Source organism: Rhinoraja longicauda, chromosome 36 (genome assembly GCF_053455715.1).
Source record: "Rhinoraja longicauda isolate Sanriku21f chromosome 36, sRhiLon1.1, whole genome shotgun sequence".
In the NCBI taxonomy this organism is placed as follows: Eukaryota; Metazoa; Chordata; class Chondrichthyes; order Rajiformes; family Arhynchobatidae; genus Rhinoraja; species Rhinoraja longicauda.
In genome coordinates this window covers 5016975-5038355 of record NC_135988.1, presented here as the reverse complement: position 1 = coordinate 5038355, position 21381 = coordinate 5016975, and the positions used below count along the sequence as shown (strand labels likewise).

At 50.7% G+C, this 21381-nt stretch overlaps 1 protein-coding gene across 1 annotated transcript; it reads right to left on the bottom strand.

The window, feature by feature from the left end:
* Positions 1-6019: 6019 nt before the first annotated feature.
* LOC144610370 (uncharacterized) lies at positions 6020-17223 on the bottom strand. Its single transcript, XM_078428995.1, has 3 exons — positions 17049-17223; positions 10875-10988; positions 6020-6507 (listed from the first exon to the last, which is right to left on the bottom strand). Exons 1-3 carry the CDS (start codon positions 17095-17097, stop codon positions 6287-6289), a joined length of 384 nt encoding a protein of 127 aa, XP_078285121.1. The 5' UTR covers positions 17098-17223; the 3' UTR covers positions 6020-6286.
* Positions 17224-21381: the final 4158 nt, after the last annotated feature.

The window sequence follows — 21381 nt, the reverse complement described above, 5'->3', positions numbered from 1 at the left end:
TAGGCCCGGACACTGTAGGCCAGGACACTGTAGGCCCGGACACTGTAGGCCCGGACACTGTAGGCCCGGGCACCGTAGGCCCGGGCACTGTAGGCCCGGGGGCCGCTGTAGGCCCGGGCACTGTAGGCCCGGGGGCCGCTGTAGGCCCGGACATTGTAGGCCCGGAGGCCCAGGCGCCGCCTAACGGAGGTTGCGTGGCAACACGCCTCCCGGCCCGGGCGGCCGCCATTGGTGGAGCAGGAGCACGTGGCCGCTGGCTGGGTGAGGGTCACGTGGGGCGCGGGGCAGTGACGTCACCCTTTGTTCCTTATTTGGGAGTGAGGAAGTTGGCAACCCCTGCTAATATGGGACAAGGGCGGTCCCGTACGGGACAAACCAATGTAGCCCAAAATACGGGATGTCACGGCTAATACAGGACAGTTGGCAACCCTGTGTGCAACCACATTTTGGTCCTTCAGGAGCAGTTGTCCGCGTTCTTGGATTCCATGTCCTCAACCCGTGTCCAGCAGGGTCACGTGGTGTGTCAGAATGAATCTGCTTTAACACTCTATCTGAGGGCAGACGTACAACAACTAAGCCACTTCACCCAGAGAAGTTGTGAATCTGTGGAATTCTCTGCCACGGAAGAGAAACATTCACTGGATGTTTTGAAAAGAGAGATAATAGATACAGCTCTTAGGGCTAAGGGAATCAAGGGATTATGGGGAGAAAGCAGGAATGGGCCGAATGGCCTACTGCTCCTGCACCTATTTTCCATGTTTCAGAGGCATCAGAAAATGCTGGAGTAACTCAGCGGGTCAGGCAGCATCTCAGGAGAGAAGGAATGGGTGACGTGAAGGTTCTGGACCCGAAACACCACCCATTCCTTCTCTCCTGAGATGCTGCCTGACCCACTGAGTTACTCCAGCATTTTGTGTCTACCTTCGATCTGTACCAGCATCTGCAGTTATTTTCCTATTCCACGTTTCAGTAGTGGTCGGCGCGGGGGGATGGGATGGGATGGGATGGGATGGGATGGGATGGGATGTCCCCTTCGTGACCTTTCACCGGCAGAACGATGAACGATGACTTGTCTTTGCCCATCAGTAAGGGTGGCTTGGTTACCAAAGAGGGAACGTTTGCAGAAGGCAGGTGCTTCCTGCCACACAGTGTATCGTGCCAGTTATCAACATCAAACACCATGCACGTCTCCAACGTCAACCACCCACAGCTGAAGAGCAGGTGGAGATCTGAAACACGAAGAAACGGCAAGGCACAAACAGCGACACAACTTGTGCCTAACGCTCCACGCAGTCAGCCATTAAGTCGCAGGCAATGATTCATTCCTTAAAATGGACACTTCAAAGGTGACTAGACCAAGTGGACCCATTGGGCCCAAACCTCTCCTGCATTGGTGCAGCACCCTCTCCTCTCCTTTCCTCCCCTCCTCCCTCCCCTCCCTCTTCCTGTCCCCCCTTCCCTTCCCTCCTTCCCCTCCCCCTTCCCCTCTCCCCTTCCCCTCCCCCTTTCCCTCCCCCCACTCCACCCCCCTCAACCCCCCTTAACCTCCCCCCTCCCTCCTTCCCCTCCCTCCTTCCCCTCTCCCCTTCCCCTCCTCCTTTCCCTCCCCCCACTCCACCCCCCTCAACCCCCCTTAACCTCCCCCCTCCCTCCTTCCCCTCCCCCCTTCCCCTCTGCCCACTCCATCCCCCTCAACCCCCCTTATCCTCCCCCCCTCCCTCCTTTCCCTCCCCTTCCCCTCCCCCCTTTCCCTCCCCCCTTCCCCTCCCCCCACTCCATCCCCCTCAACCCCCCTTATCCTCCCCCCTCCCTCCTTTCCCTCCCCCCTTCCCCTCCCCCCTTTCCCTCCCCCCTTTCCCTCCTTCCCCTCCCCCTTCCCCTCTCCCCTTCCCCTCCCCCTTCCCCTCCCCCCACTCCACCCCCCTCAACCCCCCTTAACCTCCCCCCTCCCTCCTTTCCCTCCCCCCTTCCCCTCTCCCCCTTCCCCTCCTCCTTCCCCTCCCCCCACTCCATCCCCCTCAACCCCCCTTATCCCCCCCCCCTCCCTCCCTCCCTAGGAGATAGATTTAAACTTTAAAATGTGAATAACTTTAAAAATCGAACACCGATTTCAATGAGACTTCTTGCATTAGCACCAAAGGGACGACGGTGAGTAAGGTGGGCCTAACATTGTTGCGCTATCGTCTGACCTAATATTGTCACTGGTAACTCCATTACAACCGTTTAGAAACAGGCAGTGTGTACATTTGTATAGCGTTTAGTGAAATTAGTGCTGCTTTTACAGTGAGCTAATGCAATTAGTATTAAAGTTTTAGACTCGTGCTGCAACAAACTACACTAATATAGCCGTACACAATAGAGTGCGGCACGGTGGCGCAGCGGTAGAGTTGCTGCTATACAGCGCTTTCAGCGCCAGAGACCCAGGTTCGATCCCGACTACGGGCGCCGTCTGTACGGAGTTTGTACGTTCTCCCCGTGACCTGCGTGGGTTTTCACCGAAATCTTCCATTTCCTCCCACATTCCAAAGACGTGCAGGTTTGTGGGTTATTTGGCTTGGGATAAGTGTAAATTGTCCCGAGTGTGTGTAGGATAGTGTTAGTGTGCGGGGATCGCTGGCCGGCACGGGCCCGGTGGGCCGAAGGGCCTGTTTCCCTGCTGTATTTCTAAACAAACACAGATAGTGGAACCATGAAATTCAAAACTCAACCAAGATTGAAGACCATTGAATGAATGACGAGTGAAGCAATATAGTTTAATTTAGAGATACAGCATGGAAACAGGCCCTTCGGCCCACCTAGTCCACACTGACCATCGATCACCCCTTCTATGTTATCTCGCTTTTGCATCTGCTTCCTACACATTTGAGAGCCAATTTTACAGAGGGCCAATTAACCCACAAACCTGCATGTCTTTGGAATATGGGAGGAAACCGGAGCATCTGGAGAAGCCCATGCAGTCACGGGGAGAAGGTGCAAATCCACACAGACTGCACCCGAGGTCAGGATGGAACCCGGGTCTCTGGCGCTGTGAGGCAGCGGCTCGACCCGCCGCCCCACCGCGTTAGATCGAAACATAACAGGAAACTATTGCAGTAAAAGACGATTCTTTTTCAGTCTGCAGGAAGTGTACATTGGAGTTCCCAAGAGATTGGGGCAGCAGTCACTGCCTTTCCTGATGTAAACTAATACCTTGGTTGTACAATTTTCAAATCTGCAGGTGACACAGTGCTCACAGATTCAGTGAACTCTCGGAAGGAGAGTTCCAGACTTTAAGGAGATGTAGAAACAAGGAACTACAGATGCTGGTTTACACCAAGGATAGGCAGTCTTGCTTTCCTTTAAATGAAGATGGAGTGAGTGGGGAGGGGGTCACCCAGTTCACAGCCAACAATGGACCATTATGGGCTCTACCTTTCCTTGATCATCTTTCCTTGAATATCCCTTGATTCCGTTAGATTTAGCTCTTAGGGCTAACGGAATTAAGGGGTATGGGGAGAAAGCAGGAACGGGGTACTGATTTTGGATGATCAGCCATGATCGTATTGAATAGTGGTGCTGGCTCAATGGGCCGAATGGCCTACTCCTGCACCTATTTTCTGTGTTTCTATGTTTCTATCATCGTAACGTTTTTGCATATCTTTCATTCATTTGTTCTGCCTCTCTCTCTATCACCGTCCGTACCTGTTGTTTCCCTCTACCCTGACTCTCAGTCTGAAGACGGGTCTCGACCTGAACCGTCGCCCATTTCTTCTCACCAGAGATGCTGCCTGACCCGCTCCAGATTTTTGCGTCTACCTTCACTTTTCCTCTGGGATCATGCACAGCGATCGTCAAAGAGTTGTTCAGGTATTTTGCCCAATGTGTGTTCGTTAAGGTTCCACAATGTTCGCAGATAAAACTGCAATGAAAAGCGGAGAAGCTGCTTCTCGGGGGCCCGATGAGAAGAAATTGATCCTTGGTTGTATACATAAAATGCACAATGTAATAGGTTCAGGTTCACGTTCAGGTTTATTATCAATGCTTATCAAGATACAGTGAGAATCTTTGTTCTGCATGCTATCCAAACAGATCAAATGTACTACACATAAATACAGTCAAGTCAAACTCAAGTACAAAGGTAGAGCAAAGGGGAAGATACAGGTGGCAGAATATAGTTCTCAGCATTGTAGTGCACCAGTTCTTAAACACATAGAAACATAGAAACATAGAAACATAGAAAGGAGGCCATTCGGCCCTTTGAGCCAGCACCGCCATTCATTGTGATCATGGCTGATCATCCACAATCAGTAACCCGTGCCTGCCTTCTCCCCATATCTATTGATTCCACTATCCCTTCGAGCTCTATCTAACTCTCTCTTAAATCCATCCAGTGATTTGGCCTCCACTGCCCTCCGTGGCAGAGAATTCCACAAATTCACAACTCTCTGGGTGAAAAAGGTTCCTTCTCACCTCAGTTTTAAATGGACTCCCCTTTATTCTAAGACTGTGGCCCCTGGTTCTGGACTCGCCCAACATTGGGAACATTTTTTCCTGCATCTATCTAGCTTGTCCAGTCCTTTTATAATTGTATAGGTCTCCATAAGATCCCCTCTCATCCTTTGAAACTCCAGTGAATACAATAGACAATAGACAATAGGTGCAGGTGGAGGCCATTCGGCCCTTCGAGCCAGCACCGACATTCAATGTGATCATGGCTGATCATTCTCAATCAGTACCCCGTTCCTGCCTTCTCCCCATACCCCCTGACTCCGCTATCCTTAAGAGCTCTATCTAGCTCTCTCTTGAATGCATTCAGAGAATTGGCCTCCACTGCCTTCTGAGGCAGAGAATTCCACAGATTCCCTTATTCCCCTTATTCTTAAACTGTGGCTCCTTGTTCTGGACTCCCCCAACATTGGGAACATGTTTCCTGCATCTAAGGTGTCCAACCCCTTAATAATCTTATACGTTTCGATAAGATCTCCTCTCATCCTTCTAAATTCCAGTGTATACAAGCCTAGTCGCTCCAGTCTTTCGACATATGACAGTCCCGCCATTCCGGGAATTAACCTAGTGAACCTACGCTGCACGCCCCCAATAGCAAGAATATCCTTCCTCAAATTTGGAGACCAAAACTGCACACAGCACTCCAGGTGCGGTCTCACTAGGGCCCGGTACAACTGCAGAAGGACCTCTTTGCTCCTATACTCAACTACTCTTGTTATGAAGGCCAACATTCCATTGGCTTTCTTCTGCATGCTTCCTTTCAGTGACTGATGCACTAGGACAAGCCTAGTCTTTTCAATCAATGTCCGCAATTGGGCAGAGGTGAATCGGACAGTACCCTAGCTTATGGAAGGACTGTTCGGAAGGCTGATCACAGAGTGGAAGAAGCTGTTCAAAAGCCAATGTACCTTCAAGCCAATGCACGTCGGACGGGAGCAGGGAGAAGAAGGAAAGAGCGAGGTGGGACATCTGTGATTATGTTGGCCGCTTTTCCCATGGCAGCGTGAGGTGCAGGTTTAGACATGGGCGGGGACCCTGGTGGGAGTTTGCGTTGTGAACTGCGTTTCTGGAAAATGGAATCTATTGATGCTCCTGGAATCTAATCTCAGAAATTAGATTGCACCTGCTCAGTTGCAGGTGAGCACAAGCAAGGATTCCCACTTCTGGTGTATTTGGGTATTTTCTTTCGTAGCTATGCATTTCCTCACGGAGCAGTGAAGGTGGCGTACAAGATCTTGGTTACAAACTCCGCTGTTTTCCAACAGTGGTTACGGGCGTCAGGGGCTAAGGGGAGAAGGCCGGAGATCGGGGTTAGGAGGTAGAGTTGCCGACTTCCTCACTCCCAAATACGGGGCAACGGGTGATGTCACCGCCCCCGTGCGCCCCGCATGACCTCACCCAGCCAGCGGCCACGTGCTCCCGCTCCACCAATGGCGGCCGCCATTGGTGGAGCGGGAGCACGTGGCCGCTGGCTGGGTGAGGTCGCGCGGGGCGCGCGGGAGCGGGTGATGTCACCCTTTGTCACCTTATTTGGGAGTGAGGAAGTTGGCAACCCCCTACTAATACGGGGACAAGGGCGGTCCCGTGCGGGACAAACGAATGTAGCCCAAAAATCCGGGATGTCCCGGCTAATAACGGGACAGTCGGCAAACCCTAAACTTCCCAACAGCGGTTACGGGTGTCTGGGGTTTTACGGGGGAGAATGTCCGGAGAATGGGGTTAGGAGGGAGGAGGCAGGTCGCAGCAGGTGATTGAATGGCGGAGTAGGCGCGATGGGCCGAATGGCCTGATTCTGCTGCCATCACTTCTGAACTCTGCAGAGGAGGCAGTGCGCGAGGAAAGCACTGAAGAGCAGCTGGGCGTTGTGGGAGACCAGGGTCCCTCTGTTCCCAATGCTGGAGCTCCTGCCATGAAGCGGCCCGTTGCAGTCATCCGTGAAGCAGCAGTTCATCTTGACCGCACCGGTGGCGAGCTGGGAATGGTCACAGAAGGCCTTGTACGAACAGGACTTGATCACACTGTCTGGGTACAAAGCACAAGCAAACACATACACACACATAAGGATCGCAACCTACTTCACTAAAGCTTTCATTTGTTTGTTTGTTTGTTCCTGAACTACAGCCAAAACGGTACACGATAGCGCGACAATGTTAGGCCCACCTTACTCACCGTCGTCCCTTTGGTGCTAATGGAAGAAGTTTCATTGAAATCGGTGTCATATTTTTAAAGTTATTCACATTTCAAAGTTTAAATCTATCTCCTAGGGAGGGAGGGGGGGAGGGAGGGGGCAAGAGGGAGGATAAAGGGGGTTGAGGGGGATGGAATGGGGGCGAGGGGAAATGGTAGTGGAAGGGGGAGGGGGTGGGAGGGGGAGGAGGGAGGGGGAGGAGGGGGAAGGGGGAGGAGGGGGAGGGGGGAAGGGGGGGAGGTGGGGAAGAGGGGGGAGGGAGGGGGAGGGGGGAGAGGGGGAGGGGGAGGGGGGGGAGGAGAGGGTGCTGCACCAATGGAGGAGAGATTTGGGCCCAAAGGGTCCACTTGGTCTGGTTGAATCATATAATTCCCAGGATGGCAGGACTGACATATGATGAAAGAATGGATCGACTGGGCTTGTATTCACTGGAATGTAGAAGGATGAGAGAGGATCTTACAGAAACATATAAAATTCTTATAGAATTGGACAGGCTAGATGCAGGAAAAATGTTCCCGATGTTTGGGGGAGTCCAGAACCAGGGGTCACACAGTTTAAGAATAAGGGGTTGGCCATTTAGGACTGAGATGAGCAAAAACATTTTCAGCCAGAGATTTGTGAAATCTGTGGAATTCTCTGCCATTATTACCTCAATGGTGTCAGGTTAGGTAAGGGGGAGGTGCAGCGAGACCTGGGTGTCCTTGTACACCAGTCACTGAAAGTTGGCATGCAGGTACAGCAGGCAGTGAAGAAAGCTAGTGGAATGTTGGCCTTCATAACGAGAGGATTTCAGTATAGGAGTAAAGAGGACCTTCTGCAGTTGTATAGGGCCCTGGTAAGACCACATCTGGAGTATTGTGTACAGTTTTGGTCTCCTAATTTGAGGAAGGACATCCTTGTAATTGAGGCAGTGCAGCGTCGGTTCACGAGATTGATCCCTGGGATGGCGGGACTGGCATATGAGGAAACCTTGAAAAGACTGGGCTTGTATTCACTGGAGATTAGAAGGATGAGAGGGGATCTTATAGAGACATATAAAATTATAAAAGGACTGGACAAGCTAGATGCAGGAAAAAATGTTCCCAATGTTGGGCGAATCCAGAACCAGGGGCCACAGTCCTAGAATAAAGGGGAGGCCATTTAAAACTGAGGTGAGAAGGAACTTTTTCACCCAGAGAGTTGTGAATTTGTGGAATTCTCTGCCACAGAGGGCAGGGGAGGCCAAATCACTGGATGGATTTAAGAGAGAGTTAGATGGAGCTCTAGGGGCTAGTGGAATCAAGGGATATGGGGAGAAGGCAGGCACGGGTTACTGATTGTGGACGATCAGCCATGATCACAATGAATGGCGGTGCTGGCTCGAAGGGCCGAATGGCCTCCTCCGACACCTATTTTCTATGTTTCTATGTTTCTATGTTTCTAGAAGGCAGTGGAGGCCAATTCACTGGATGTTTTCAAGAGAGAGAGTTAGATTTAACTCTTAGGGCTAACGGAATCGAGGGATATGGGGAGAAAGCAGGAACGGGGTACTGATTTTGGATGATCAGCCATGATCATATTGAATGGCGGTGCTGGCTCAAAGGGTCGAATGGCCTACTCCTGCACCTATTTTCTATGTTTCTATGTTTCTATGTTTCTAAAGATAGATGAGAACTCAGCTCTGAACCGAGGGCCAAAGATTCTGAAAAGCCCTGCGTCACCACATTAATTGCCTCTTCAAACCTATGCAGCCATTTTAATTTGCTCGCTGGCTAATACGGGACAGTTGGCAACCGTCCCTGCTGAGTTACTCCAGCACTTTGCGTCTTTCTTTTAAACTAATCTATTCCCCCATTGTTCCTCTGCTAAGGAAAATCGATTCAAGTCAAGTCAAGTTTATTGCCAAGTTCACGTACAGTGAGGTACAGGAACAGTGAAGAGCTTGCTTGCAGGAACTCCACAGACCACATAGACTCAAACAACAGGCACAGAAATGGAGGTGCAACAGGACTTGGGAGTGCTGGTGCAGGATTCCCAAAAAGTTAATATGCAAGTCGAATCAGTAGTAAAGAAAGCAAACTCAATGCTCGCATTTATTTCAAGGGAGCTTGTACAAGAAAACAGATGTAATGCTGTGCCCGGGCCTCCGGGCCTACAGTGTCCATGCCTACACTGTCCGGGCCTACAGTGTCCGGGCCTACAGCGTCCGGGCCTACAGTGTCCGGGCCTACAGTGTTCGGGCCTACAGTGTCCGTGCTTACAGTGTCCGGGCCTACAGTGTCCGGGCCTACAGTGTCCGAGCCTACAGTGTCCGGGCCTACAGTGTCCGTGCCTACAGTGTCCGGGTCTACAGTGTCCAGGCCTACAGTGTCCGTGCCTACAGTGTCTGGGCCTACAGTGCCCGGGCCTACAGTGTCCGGGCCTACAGTGTCCGGGCCTACAGTGTCCGGGCCTACAGTATCCGTGCCTAAGGCGCTGGTCAGGCCGCATTTGGAATATTGCGAGCAATTTTGGGCCCCATATCTGAGGAAGGGTGTGCTGGCTCTGGAGAGGGTCCAGAGGAGGTTTACGAGAATGATCCCAGGAATGAGTGGGTTAAACTATGATGAGCGTTTGATGGCACTGGGCCTGTACTCGCTGGAGCTTAGAACGATGGGGGTAGGTGAATCTTATTGAAAGTTACCGAATAGTGCAAGGCCTGGATAAAGGGGATGTGGGGAGGATATTTCCAGTAAACTCATACTGTATATGAGCACAATCATAGACAGGCACAAAAGTGCTGCATTTTGTTGCCACTGATCGTGCGTTGGGACCTTCCTGTGCTCAGCTCCCCAGGTAAACAGGCGGGGAAACACAGCCCGGGGCAGTGGCTACAGAGTTCCCAACTTCCTCACTCCCAAATAAGGGACAAAAGGTGACGTCACTGCCCCGCGCCCCACATGACCACACCCAGCCAGCGGCCACGTGCTCCAGTTCCACCAATGGCGGCCTCCCGGGCCGGGAGGCAGGTTGTTACACAACCTGCAGTTAGGCAGCACCCGGGCCTCCGGGCCTAAACTGTCCGGGCCTACAGTGTCCAGGCCTTTAGTGTCCAGGCCTTCAGTGTCCGGGCCTACTGGGTCCGTGCCTACAGTGTCCGTGCCTACATTGTCCGTGCCTACAGTGTCCGGGCCTACAGTGTCCGGGCCTACAGTGTCTGGGCCTACAGTGTCCGGGCCTACAGTGTCCGGGCCTACAGTGTCCGGGCCTACAGTGTCCATGCCTACAGTGTCCGGGCCTACAGTGTCCGTGCCTACAGTGTCCGGGCCTACAGTGTCCGGGCCTACAGTGTCCGGGCCTACAGTGTCCGGGCCTACAGTGTCCGGGCCTACAGTGTCCGGGCCTACAGTGTCCGGGCCTACAGTGTCCGGGCCTACAGTGTCCGGGCCTTCAGTGTCCGGGCCTACGGTGTCCGTGCCTACAGTGTCCGGGCCTACAGTTTCCGGGCCTTCAGTGTCCGGGCCTACAGTGTCCAGGCCGACAGTATCCAGGCGTACAGTGTCCGGGCCTACAGTGTCCGTGCCTACAGTGTCCAGGCCTACAGTGTCCGGGCCTATAGTGTCCGTGCCTACAGTGTCCAGGCCTACAGTGTCCGGGCCTACAGTGTCCGTGCCTACAGTGTCCGTGCCTACAGTGTCCAGGCCTATAGTGTCCGGGCCTACAGTGTCCGGGCCTACAGTGTCTGGACCTACAGTGTCCGGGCCTTCAGTGTCCGGGCCTACGGTGTCCGTGCCTACAGTGTCCGGGCCTACAGTTTCCGGGCCTTCAGTGTCCGGGCCTACAGTGTCCAGGCCGACAGTGTCCAGGCGTACAGTGTCCGGGCCTACAGTGTCCGTGCCTACAGTGTCCAGGCCTACAGTGTCCGGGCTTATAGTGTCCGTGCCTACAGTGTCCAGGCCTACAGTGTCCGGGCCTACAGTGTCCGGGCCTACAGTGTCCGTGCCTACAGTGTCCAGGCCTATAGTGTCCGGGCTTACAGTGTCCGGGCCTACAGTGTCCGGGCCTACAGTGTCCGGGCCTAAAGTGTCCAGGCCTAGTGTCCAGGCCTACACTGTCCCCCAGGCCTAATACGGGACAAGGGCGGTCTCGTACGGGATGTCCCGGCTAATACAGGACGGTTGGCAACCCTAAGTGGCTACGATGAACAATGGCGGCCCACTGTTCCCAACCCTGTCATACTTACTGGGAGCAGTGATCATGGAACAGCTGTCTGCAAACTGTGGGCAGAGCATGGATCCCTGGCTGTTACAATCCTCCTCGTTTGATGCAACGCACGTGTAGCATTTCAGCGCCTCGCCTGCATGCAACAAGAGGGGGGGCAAGCAGAAAACACCCAGGAACAGTTGTGTAGGAAGGAATGGCAGGTGCTGGTTTAAACTGAAGGTAGACTCAAAATGCTGGGGAAACTCAGCGGGACTGGCAGCGTCTCTGGAGAGAAGGAACGGGTGAAGTTTTGGGTCGAGACCCTGGTTTAAACCGAAGATAGACACACACATAGAAGGGTCTCGACACGAAACCTTCCTTCTGTCCTGAGATGCTGCCTGTCCCGCTGAGTTACTCCAGCACTCTGTGTCGACTGAGGAACAATTGGCAGATTGCCACGTGTACCGAGATTCAGTGGAAAGCTGTGTAGGAAGGAACTTCACATGCTGGTTTAATCCGTGGATAGACACACAATCATTGAAGGGTCTCGACCTGGAACGTCAGAGATGCTATCTGGCCCGCTGAGCTACAGTATAATGTTTTTGATTGCATGCTGCCCACCATATAAGAAAGGACACAGAGTGCTGGAGTAACTCAGCGGGTCAGGCAGCATCTCTGGAGAACATGGATAGGTAATGTTTCACAGGGTGCTGGAGTAACTCAGTGGGTCAGGCAGCATCTCTGGAGAACATGGATAGGTGATGTTTCACAGGGTGCTGGAGTAACTCAGTGGGTCAGGCAGCATCTGTGGAGAACATGGATAGGTGAATTGTGAGGAAGATGCAATAAGGCTGCAGGGTGACTTGGACAGGTTGTGTGAGTGGGCGGATACATGGCAGATGCAGTTTAATGTAGATAAGTGTGAGGTTATTCACTTTGGAAGTAAGAATAGAAAGGCAGATTATTATCTGAATGGTGTCAAGTTAGGAGGAGGGGGAGTTCAACGAGATCTGGGTGTCCTAGTGCATCAGTCAATGAAAGGAAGCATGCAGGTACAGCAGGCAGTGAAGAAAGCCAATGGAATGTTGGCCTTCGTAACAAGAGGAGTTGAGTATAGGAGCAAAGAGGTCCTTCTACAGTTGTACCGGGCCCTGGTGAGACCGCACCTGGAGTACTGTGTGCAGTTTTGGTCTCCAAATTTGAGGAAGGATATTCTTGCTATGGAGGGCGTGCAGCGTAGGTTCACTAGGTTAATTCCCGGAATGGCGGGACTGTCGTATGTTGAAAGGCTGGAGCGATTGGGCTTGTATACACTGGAATTTAGAAGGATGAGGGGGGATCTTATTGAAACATATAAGATAATTAGGGGATTGGACACATTAGAGGCAGATAACATGTTCCCAATGTTGGGGGAGTCCAGAACAAGGGGCCACAGTTTAAGAATAAGGGGTAGGCCATTTAGAACGGAGATGAGGAAGAACTTTTTCAGTCAGAGGGTGGTGAAGGTGTGGAATTCTCTGCCTCAGAAGGCAGTGGAGGCCAGTTCGTTGGATGCTTTCAAGAGAGAGCTGGATAGAGCTCTTAAGGATAGCGGAGTTAGGGGGTATGGGGAGAAGGCAGGAACGGGGTACTGATTGAGAGTGATCAGCCATGATCGCATTGAATGGCGGTGCTGGCTCGAAGGGCTGAATGGCCTACTCCTGCACCTATTGTCTATTGTCTATTGTCTATTGTGACGTTTCACAGAGTGCTGGAGTAACTCAGCAGGTCAGGCAGCATCCCTGGAGAACATGGGCAGGTGACGTTTTCAGGACAAGACCCTTGTTCAGTCTGATTGGTCCTGACCTGAAACGTCACCTATCCATGTTCTCCACAGATGCTGCCTGACCTACTGAGTCACTCCAGCACTCTGTGAAACGTCACCTATCCATGTTCTCCACAGATACTGCCTGACCTACTGAGTCACTCCAGCACTCTGTGAAACGTCACCTATCCATGTTCTCCACAGATACTGCCTGACCTACTGAGTCACTCCAGCACTCTGTGAAACGTCACCTATCCATGTTCTCCAGAGACGCTGCCTGACCTACTGAGTCACTCCAGCACTCTGTGAAACGTTACCTATCCATGTTCTCCAGAGACACTGCCTGACCTACTGAGTCACTCCAGCACTCTGTGAAACGTCACCTATCCATGTTCTCCAGAGACGCTGCCTGACCTACTGAGTTACTCCAGCACTTTGTGTCCTTTTGTGCATCTGCACTTCTTTGTTTTCTACTTTTTAAAACCATATCCTGCACTGAGTTTTGTTTCTCTATTTGCACCACCTGCTCTACTCATACTTGCCGTGACATGCATGGATGGTACGCAAAACTAAATATCTCATTGCATCTAGATACAAAAATAAACCAAAGCACTTGTTATCACGACACCATGGCACCAGCGTGACCACGGTGGCGCAGCGGTAGAGTTGCCGCCTTACAGCGAATGCAGCGCCGGAGACCCGGGTTCGATCCCGACTACGGGCGCCGTCTGTACGGAGTTTGTACGTTCTCCCCGTGACCTGCGTGGGTTTTCTCTAAGATCTTCGGTTTCCTCCCACACTCCAAAGGCGTACAGGTTTGTAGGTTAATTGGCTTGGTTTGTAGGTTAATTGGCTTGATTTCAGCGCCTCGCCTGCATGCAACAAGAGGGGGGGCAAGCAGAAAACACCCAGGAACAGTTGTGTAGGAAGGAATGGCAGGTGCTGGTTTAAACTGAAGGTAGACTCAAAATGCTGGGGAAACTCAGCGGGACTGGCAGCGTCTCTGGAGAGAAGGAACGGGTGAAGTTTTGGGTCGAGACCCTGGTTTAAACCGAAGATAGACACACACATAGAAGGGTCTCGACCCGAAACCTTCCTTCTGTCCTGAGATGCTGCCTGTCCCGCTGAGTTACTCCAGCACTCTGTGTCTACTGAGGAACAATTGGCAGATTGCCACGTGTACCGAGATTCAGTGGAAAGCTGTGTAGGAAGGAACTTCACATGCTGGTTTAATCCGTGGATAGACACACAATCATTGAAGGGTCTCGACCTGGAACGTCAGAGATGCTATCTGTCCCGCTGAGCTACAGTATAATGTTTTTGATTGCATGCTGCCCACCATATAAGAAAGGACACAGAGTGCTGGAGTAACTCAGCGGGTCAGGCAGCATCTCTGGAGAACATGGATAGGTGACGTTTCACAGGGTGCTGGAGTAACTCAGTGGGTCAGGCATCATCTGTGCAGAACATGGATAGGTGACGTTTCACAGGGTGCTAGAGTAACTCAGTGGGTCAGGCAGCATCTGTGGAGAACATGGATAGGTGAATTGTGAGGAAGATGCAATAAGGCTGCAGGGTGACTTGGACAGGTTGTGTGAGTGGGCGGATACATGGCAGATGCAGTTTAATGTAGATAAGTGTGAGGTTATTCACTTTGGAAGTAAGAATAGAAAGGCAGATTATTATCTGAATGGTGTCAAGTTAGGAGGAGGGGGAGTTCAACGAGATCTGGGTGTCCTAGTGCATCAGTCAATGAAAGGAAGCATGCAGGTACAGCAGGCAGTGAAGAAAGCCAATGGAATGTTGGCCTTCGTAACAAGAGGAGTTGAGTATAGGAGCAAAGAGGTCCTTCTACAGTTGTACCGGGCCCTGGTGAGACCGCACCTGGAGTACTGTGTGCAGTTTTGGTCTCCAAATTTGAGGAAGGATATTCTTGCTATGGAGGGCGTGCAGCGTAGGTTCCCTAGGTTAATTCCCGGAATGGCGGGACTGTCGTATGTTGAAAGGCTGGAGCGATTGGGCTTGTATACACTGGAATTTAGAAGGATGAGGGGGGATCTTATTGAAACATATAAGATAATTAGGGGATTGGACACATTAGAGGCAGACCTACTGAGTCACTCCAGCACTCTGTGAAACGTCACCTATCCATGTTCTCCACAGATACTGCCTGACCTACTGAGTCACTCCAGCACTCTGTGAAACGTCACCTATCCATGTTCTCCAGAGACGCTGCCTGACCTACTGAGTCACTCCAGCACTCTGTGAAACGTTACCTATCCATGTTCTCCAGAGACACTGCCTGACCTACTGAGTCACTCCAGCACTCTGTGAAACGTCACCTATCCATGTTCTCCAGAGACGCTGCCTGACCTACTGAGTTACTCCAGCACTTTGTGTCCTTTTGTGCATCTGCACTTCTTTGTTTTCTACTTTTTAAAACCATATCCTGCACTGAGTTTTGTTTCTCTATTTGCACCACCTGCTCTACTCATACTTGCCGTGACATGCATGGATGGTACGCAAAACTAAATATCTCATTGCATCTAGATACAAAAATAAACCAAAGCACTTGTTATCACGACACCATGGCACCAGCGTGACCACGGTGGCGCAGCGGTAGAGTTGCCGCCTTACAGCGAATGCAGCGCCGGAGACCCGGGTTCGATCCCGACTACGGGCGCCGTCTGTACGGAGTTTGTACGTTCTCCCCGTGACCTGCGTGGGTTTTCTCTAAGATCTTCGGTTTCCTCCCACACTCCAAAGGCGTACAGGTTTGTAGGTTAATTGGCTTGGTATAAATATAAATTGTCCCCAGTGTGTGTACGGAAGTGTTAGTGCGCGGGGATCGCTGGTCGGTGCGGAGTGGGTGGGTTGATGGGCCTGTTTCTGTGCTGTATCCCAACACTATAAAACTGCAAACTATCGGAATCTGCTCACCTCACTTTCATGATTCAAGGTCACCACAGATATTTCCTTTAATGTCAACGATGCCAACGATGCTCATAATTAATCCCACACCTTTTTTGATGTGGGTCGTTCATTCCAATGGGAACATTCCGAAAGCCTGCTGTCTTTCGAAGGTGAAAACGTTTTGTGACTGTGTTCATCGCAAGACGACCTGTGTTACTGCAAGTTTGCACGGAGCATATTTCACATCCAACCAACCTTGTTTAAAAAGAAGTTCATCTTAAAATGAACGTTAGTGTCCTGTTCCACAGAGCATTGTCACTGAGTGTCATTGATGTAGAGTCATAGAGTGAAACAGTGTGGAAACACCCCCTTCGGCTGGGTCCCTATTCCTTGGAGCGCAGGAGGATGAGGGGAGATCTTATAGAGGTGTACAAAATCATGAGTGGAATAGATCGGGTAGATGCACAGAGTCTCTTGCCCAGAGTAGGGGAATCGAGGACCAGGGGACATAGGTTCAAGGTGACAGGGGAAAAGATTTAATAGGAATCTGAGGGCTAACCTTTTCACACAAAGGGTGGTGGGTGTATGGAACAAGGTTCCAGAGGAGGTAGTTGAGGCTGGGACTATCCCAACGTTTAAGAAACAGTTAGACGGGTACATGGATAGGACAGGTTTGGATGGATATGGACCAAATGCTGGCAGGTGGGACTAGTGTAGCTGGGACATGTTGGCCGGTGTGGGCAAGTTGGGCCGAAGGGCCTGTTTCCTCGCTGTATCACTCTATGACTCTACAGACCCAACTTGCCCACACCGGCCAACATGCCCCATCTACACTAGTCCCACCTGCCCATGTTTGGCCCGTATCCCTCCAAACCTGTCCTATCCATGTACCTGCTTCTTAAATGTTGGGATAGTCCCAGCCACAACTGGCATCTCGTTCCATACACCCACCACCATTTCGTGTGAAAAGGTTACCCCCTCAGATTCCTATTAAATCTTTTCCCCTTCACCTCTGGTCCTCGATTCACCTACTCTGGGCAAGAGACTCTGTGCGTCTACCCGATCTATTCCTCTCATGATTTTATACACATCTATAAGATCACCCCTAAAACCTCCTGTGCTCCAAGGAATAGAGACCCAGCTTACTCAACCTCTCCCTATAGCTCACACCCTCTAGTCCTGGCAACATCCTCGTAAATCTACTCTGTACCCTTTCCAGCTTGACAACATCTTTCCTGTAACATGGTGCCTGGAACTGAACCAGTTGTTATTCTGTAAATGCGGCCTCACCAACGTCTTATACAACTGCAACATGACCTCCGGATGCCCAAGCTCAATACTCTTGACTGATGAAGGCCAATGTGCCAAATGCCTTTTTGACCGCCCTGCCCATGTGTATCAAGCATGGCAATGGTGATTGGATTGAGTGGTTGAAGTAAAGTGGGAATGAGCAAGCAACAGCTAAAAACTGTTGGAATAAAGAATCACTGTACATACCTTGGGCTAGGAAAAGGACCATCACCCCCGTTAACAGAAAGGTCTTCATTCCTCTCCTTCACGCCTGCCACAGTGGGATTGCTGGCGACGAGACGAGAGACAGTTGCTTCGTATTAAGGGCTTATTATTAATCATTATCATCATCGGGTCAATCATCGGATGATAATAAGCTTAACGGGAGCTGAACCAGAGGGCGTGACATTGAAGGCTCGGCACAGTTCACACCGTGCACTGCCACGGCCAGTGACATTCCTCGTATGTTGCAAAACATGCTTGGCTAATAAAGTAAGATGGTGATTGTGTACGGACCAGACTGCCAGCAGGCACAAAGGCAAAGTTACATGGGTGACAATGCCAAATAAACATTGAAGGAACTGGCTGAAGGAGCTGGTTATTAAATTGAAATACATACTAGACATCGGGAGAGAAAGAAACTTAGATGGATAAGGATATACACATATATGTGTGTGTGTGTGTGTGTGTGTGTGTGTGTGTGTGTGTGTGTGTGTGTGTGTGTGTGTGTGTGTGTGTGTGTGTGTGTGTGTGTGTGTGTGTATCTATATATAGAAGGTATCACAAAATGCTGGAGTAACTCAGCGGGTCAGGCAGCATCTCAGGAGAGAAGGAACGGGTGACGTTTTGGGTCGAGACCCTTCTTCAGACTGATATATATATGTATATAGATATAAGTGAGAGATAGACACATCTATATAAATTATATCTAAAATCATATATATTTTATATTATAAATATCATACACATGTATTGTATATTATATATTATGTATGCATATTATATGTTATATATTATATGCATGCACACACTATATATATATATATATATATATATATACATACAGAGAGAGAGACATAGAGAGACAGAGAGAGAAAGAGAGAGAGAGGGAGAGAGAGAGAGAGAGAGAGAGAGAGAGAGAGAGAGACAGAGAGAGAGAGACAGAGAGAGAGAGGCAGAGGGAGAGAGACAGAGAGACAGAGAGAGAGAGAGAGAGAGAGAGAGAGAGAGAGAGAGAGAGAGAGAGAGAGAGAGAGAGAGAGAAAAAACAAACAGGTAGATAGTCAGACAGAGCAACGGATAGAGAGAGAGAGAGAGAGAGAGAGAGAGAGAGAGAGAGAGAGAGAGAGAGAGAGAGAGAGAGAGAGAGAAAACAAACAGGTAGATAGTCAGACAGAGCAACGGATAGAGAGAGAGAGAGAGAGAGAGAGAGAGAGAGAGAGAGAGAGAGAGAGAGAGAGAGAGAGAGAGAGAGAGAGAGAGAGAGAGAGAGAGAGAGAGAGAGAGAGAGAGAGAGGTAGAATAGAACTAAGATAGAGAGGTAGAGGCAGATGGACAAACAAAGACTGTGGTAAGGTTGAAGAGCGAGAGGTCTGGAGTGTGGTGCTTAGAGGGTGGGTGGGGTGATCATGGATGATGTATATGGAGGAGGGGTGGTCTGGGCAAGAGAGGTTCTCGAGGGTGCTAGTTGTGAGCTCCGAATGGCTTATGAAAGCAGGGAACTGCAAAACTAAAAGTTTTAAATAAGCCTCCACTGACTTTCACTTGCAGCACCCATCCATCTTTGTTTCAGAAACAACCACTTTCCAACTGGGAAACTTCCTGTGTGTTGAGGTCCAACATGTAGTTGGTACATTCACGTGAATGGGCATGAATCCCGGGCGGCCGCCATTGGTGGAGCTGGAGCATGTGGCCGCTGGCTGGGTGAGGTCACGTGGGGCGCGCGGGTGGTAACGTTGCCCTTTGTCCCTTATTTGGGAGTGAGGAAGTTGGCAACCCTACCAATACGGGACAAGGGCGGTCCCGTACGGGACAAACTAATATAGCTAAAATACGAGATGTCCCGGCTAATACGGGACAGTTGGCAACCCTATACAGCAGGGATATGGGCCTTCGGTCCAACTTGTCCATGGTGACCAAGATGCCCCACCTAAACCAGTCCCACTTGCCCATGCCTGGCCCATATCTCTCTAACCCTTTCCTATTTATCTCCCTGTCCAAATATATTTTAATTGCAGCCAAGTCTTTTCCAAAAGCGGCACGGTGGCACAGCGGTAGAGTTGCTGCCTTACAGAGTTTACAGCGCCGGAGACCCGGGTTCGATCCAGACTACGGGCGCTGTCCGTACGGAGTTTGTACGCTCTCACAGTGACCTGCATGGGTTTTCTCCGAGATCTTCGGTTTCCTCCCACACTCCAAAGACGTGCTGGTTTGTAGGTTAATTGGCTTGGTAAATGTAAAAATTGTCCCTCGTGTGTGTGTGGGATAGTGTTAATGTGCGGGGATCGCTGGTGGGCGCGGGCCCGGTGGGCCGAAGGGCCTGTTTCCGCGCTGTATCTCTAAATCTAAATCTAAATCTAAATCTAAAAAAAAAGTTAACCTCCCAGCTTCTCCTGCTAAAAGCCAAGCGTGTCAGCTGCTAAAGTCAGTGGGACCCAGAAGCCCAGGGGCAGACATGGAAGGCGAGGGCAGGCTGAGCTATAAGTTCCTGCAAGGTTCATGTTGACTTGTGAACACAGCCCAGACCATCGCACAAACCAACTTTGCACTTTACCACCTTAGACAACTGAGGAAATTCAGAGTGTCTCTGAGGATCCTTCATTGCTTCTACTCTGGGGCTGTAGAGAGCATCCTGTCCGGCAACATTACAGTCTGGTTTGGGAACAGCTCTGCCCAGGACAGGATGGCCCTGCAGAGAGTAATGCGTTCGGCAGAACGAACCATGGGAACTACACTCGCCCCCCTGCAGGACCTACACATCAGGAGGTGCAGATCGAGGTGCAGATCGAGAGCAAGCAAGATCATGAGGGACCCCTGCCACTCCAGATGCTACGGTCAGGCAAACGCCTCCGCTGTCACGCTGTGAAAACGGAGAGGATGAGACGGAGCTTCTTCCCACAGGCCATCAGGACTGTCAACTTTTATAACCCCAGAGACTAAATTTTTGTCGACAATAGACAATAGACAATAGGTGCAGGAGTAGGCCATTCAGCCCTTCGAGCCAGCACCGCCATTCAATGCGATCATGGCTGATCACTCTCAATCAGTACCCCGTTCCTGCCTTCTCCCCATACCCCCTCACTCCGCTATCCTTAAGAGCTCTATCCAGCTCTCTCTTGAAAGCATCCAACGAACTGGCCTCCACTGCCTTCTGAGGCAGAGAATTCCACACCTTCACCACCCTCTGACTGAAAAAGTTCTTCCTCATCTCCGTTCTAAATGGCCTACCCCTTATTCTCAAACTGTGGCCCCTTGTTCTGGACTCCCCCAACATTGGGAACATGTTATCTGCCTCTAATGTGTCCAATCCCCTAATTATCTTATATGTTTCAATAAGATCCCCCCTCATCCTTCTAAATTCCAGTGTATACAAGCCCAATCGCTCCAGCCTTTCAACATACGACAGTCCCGCCATTCCGGGAATTAACCTAGTGAACCTACGCTGCACGCCCTCCATAGCAAGAATATCCTTCCTCAAATTTGGAGACCAAAACTGCACACAGTACTCCAGGTGCGGTCTCACCAGGGCCCGGTACAACTGTAGAAGGACCTCTTTGCTCCTATACTCAACTCCTCTTGTTACGAAGGCCAACATTCCATTGGCTTTCTTCACTGCCTGCTGAACCTGCATGCTTCCTTTCATTGACTGATGCACTAGGACACCCAGATCTCGTTGAACTCCCCCTCCTCCTAACTTGACACCATTCAGATAATAATCTGCCTTTCTATTCTTACTTCCAAAGTGAATAACCTCACACTTATCTACATTAAACTGCATCTGCCATCTATCCGCCCACTCACACAACCTGTCCAAGTCACCCTGCAGCCTTATTGCATCTTCCTCACAATTCACACTACCCCCCAACTTAGTATCATCTGCAAATTTGCTAATGGTACTTTTAATCCCTTCGTCTAAGTCATTAATGTATATCGTGAATAGCTGGGGTCCCAGCACCGAACCTTGCGGTACCCCACTGGTCACTGCCTGCCATTCCGAAAGGGACCCATTTATCCCCACTCTTTGCTTTCTGTCTGTCAACCAATTTTCTATCCATGTCAGTACCCTACCCCCAATACCATGTGCCCTAATTTTGCCCACTAATCTCCTATGTGGGACCTTGTCGAAGGCTTTCTGAAAGTCGAGGTACACCACATCCACTGACTCTCCCTTGTCAATTTTCCTAGTTACATCCTCAAAAAATTCCAGTAGATTTGTCAAGCATGATTTCCCCTTCGTAAATCCATGCTGACTCGGAATGATCCCGTTACTGCTATCCAAATGCTCAGCAATTTCGTCTTTTATAATTGACTCCAGCATCTT

What these genes read in the sequence shown, in the direction of transcription:
- LOC144610370 (XM_078428995.1), bottom strand. Translation starts at nt 17,097, where the DNA reads ATGAAGACCTTTCTGTTAACGGGGGTGATGGTCCTTTTCCTAGCCCAA. An exon ending in GGTCCTTTTCCTAGCCCAAG is followed by an intron (nt 10,989 to 17,048) that starts GTATGTACAGTG and finishes TGTTGCATGCAG; the next exon opens with GCGAGGCGCTGAAATGCTAC. An exon ending in TTCCATGATCACTGCTCCCA is followed by an intron (nt 6,508 to 10,874) that starts GTAAGTATGACA and finishes CTTTGTACCCAG; the next exon opens with ACAGTGTGATCAAGTCCTGT.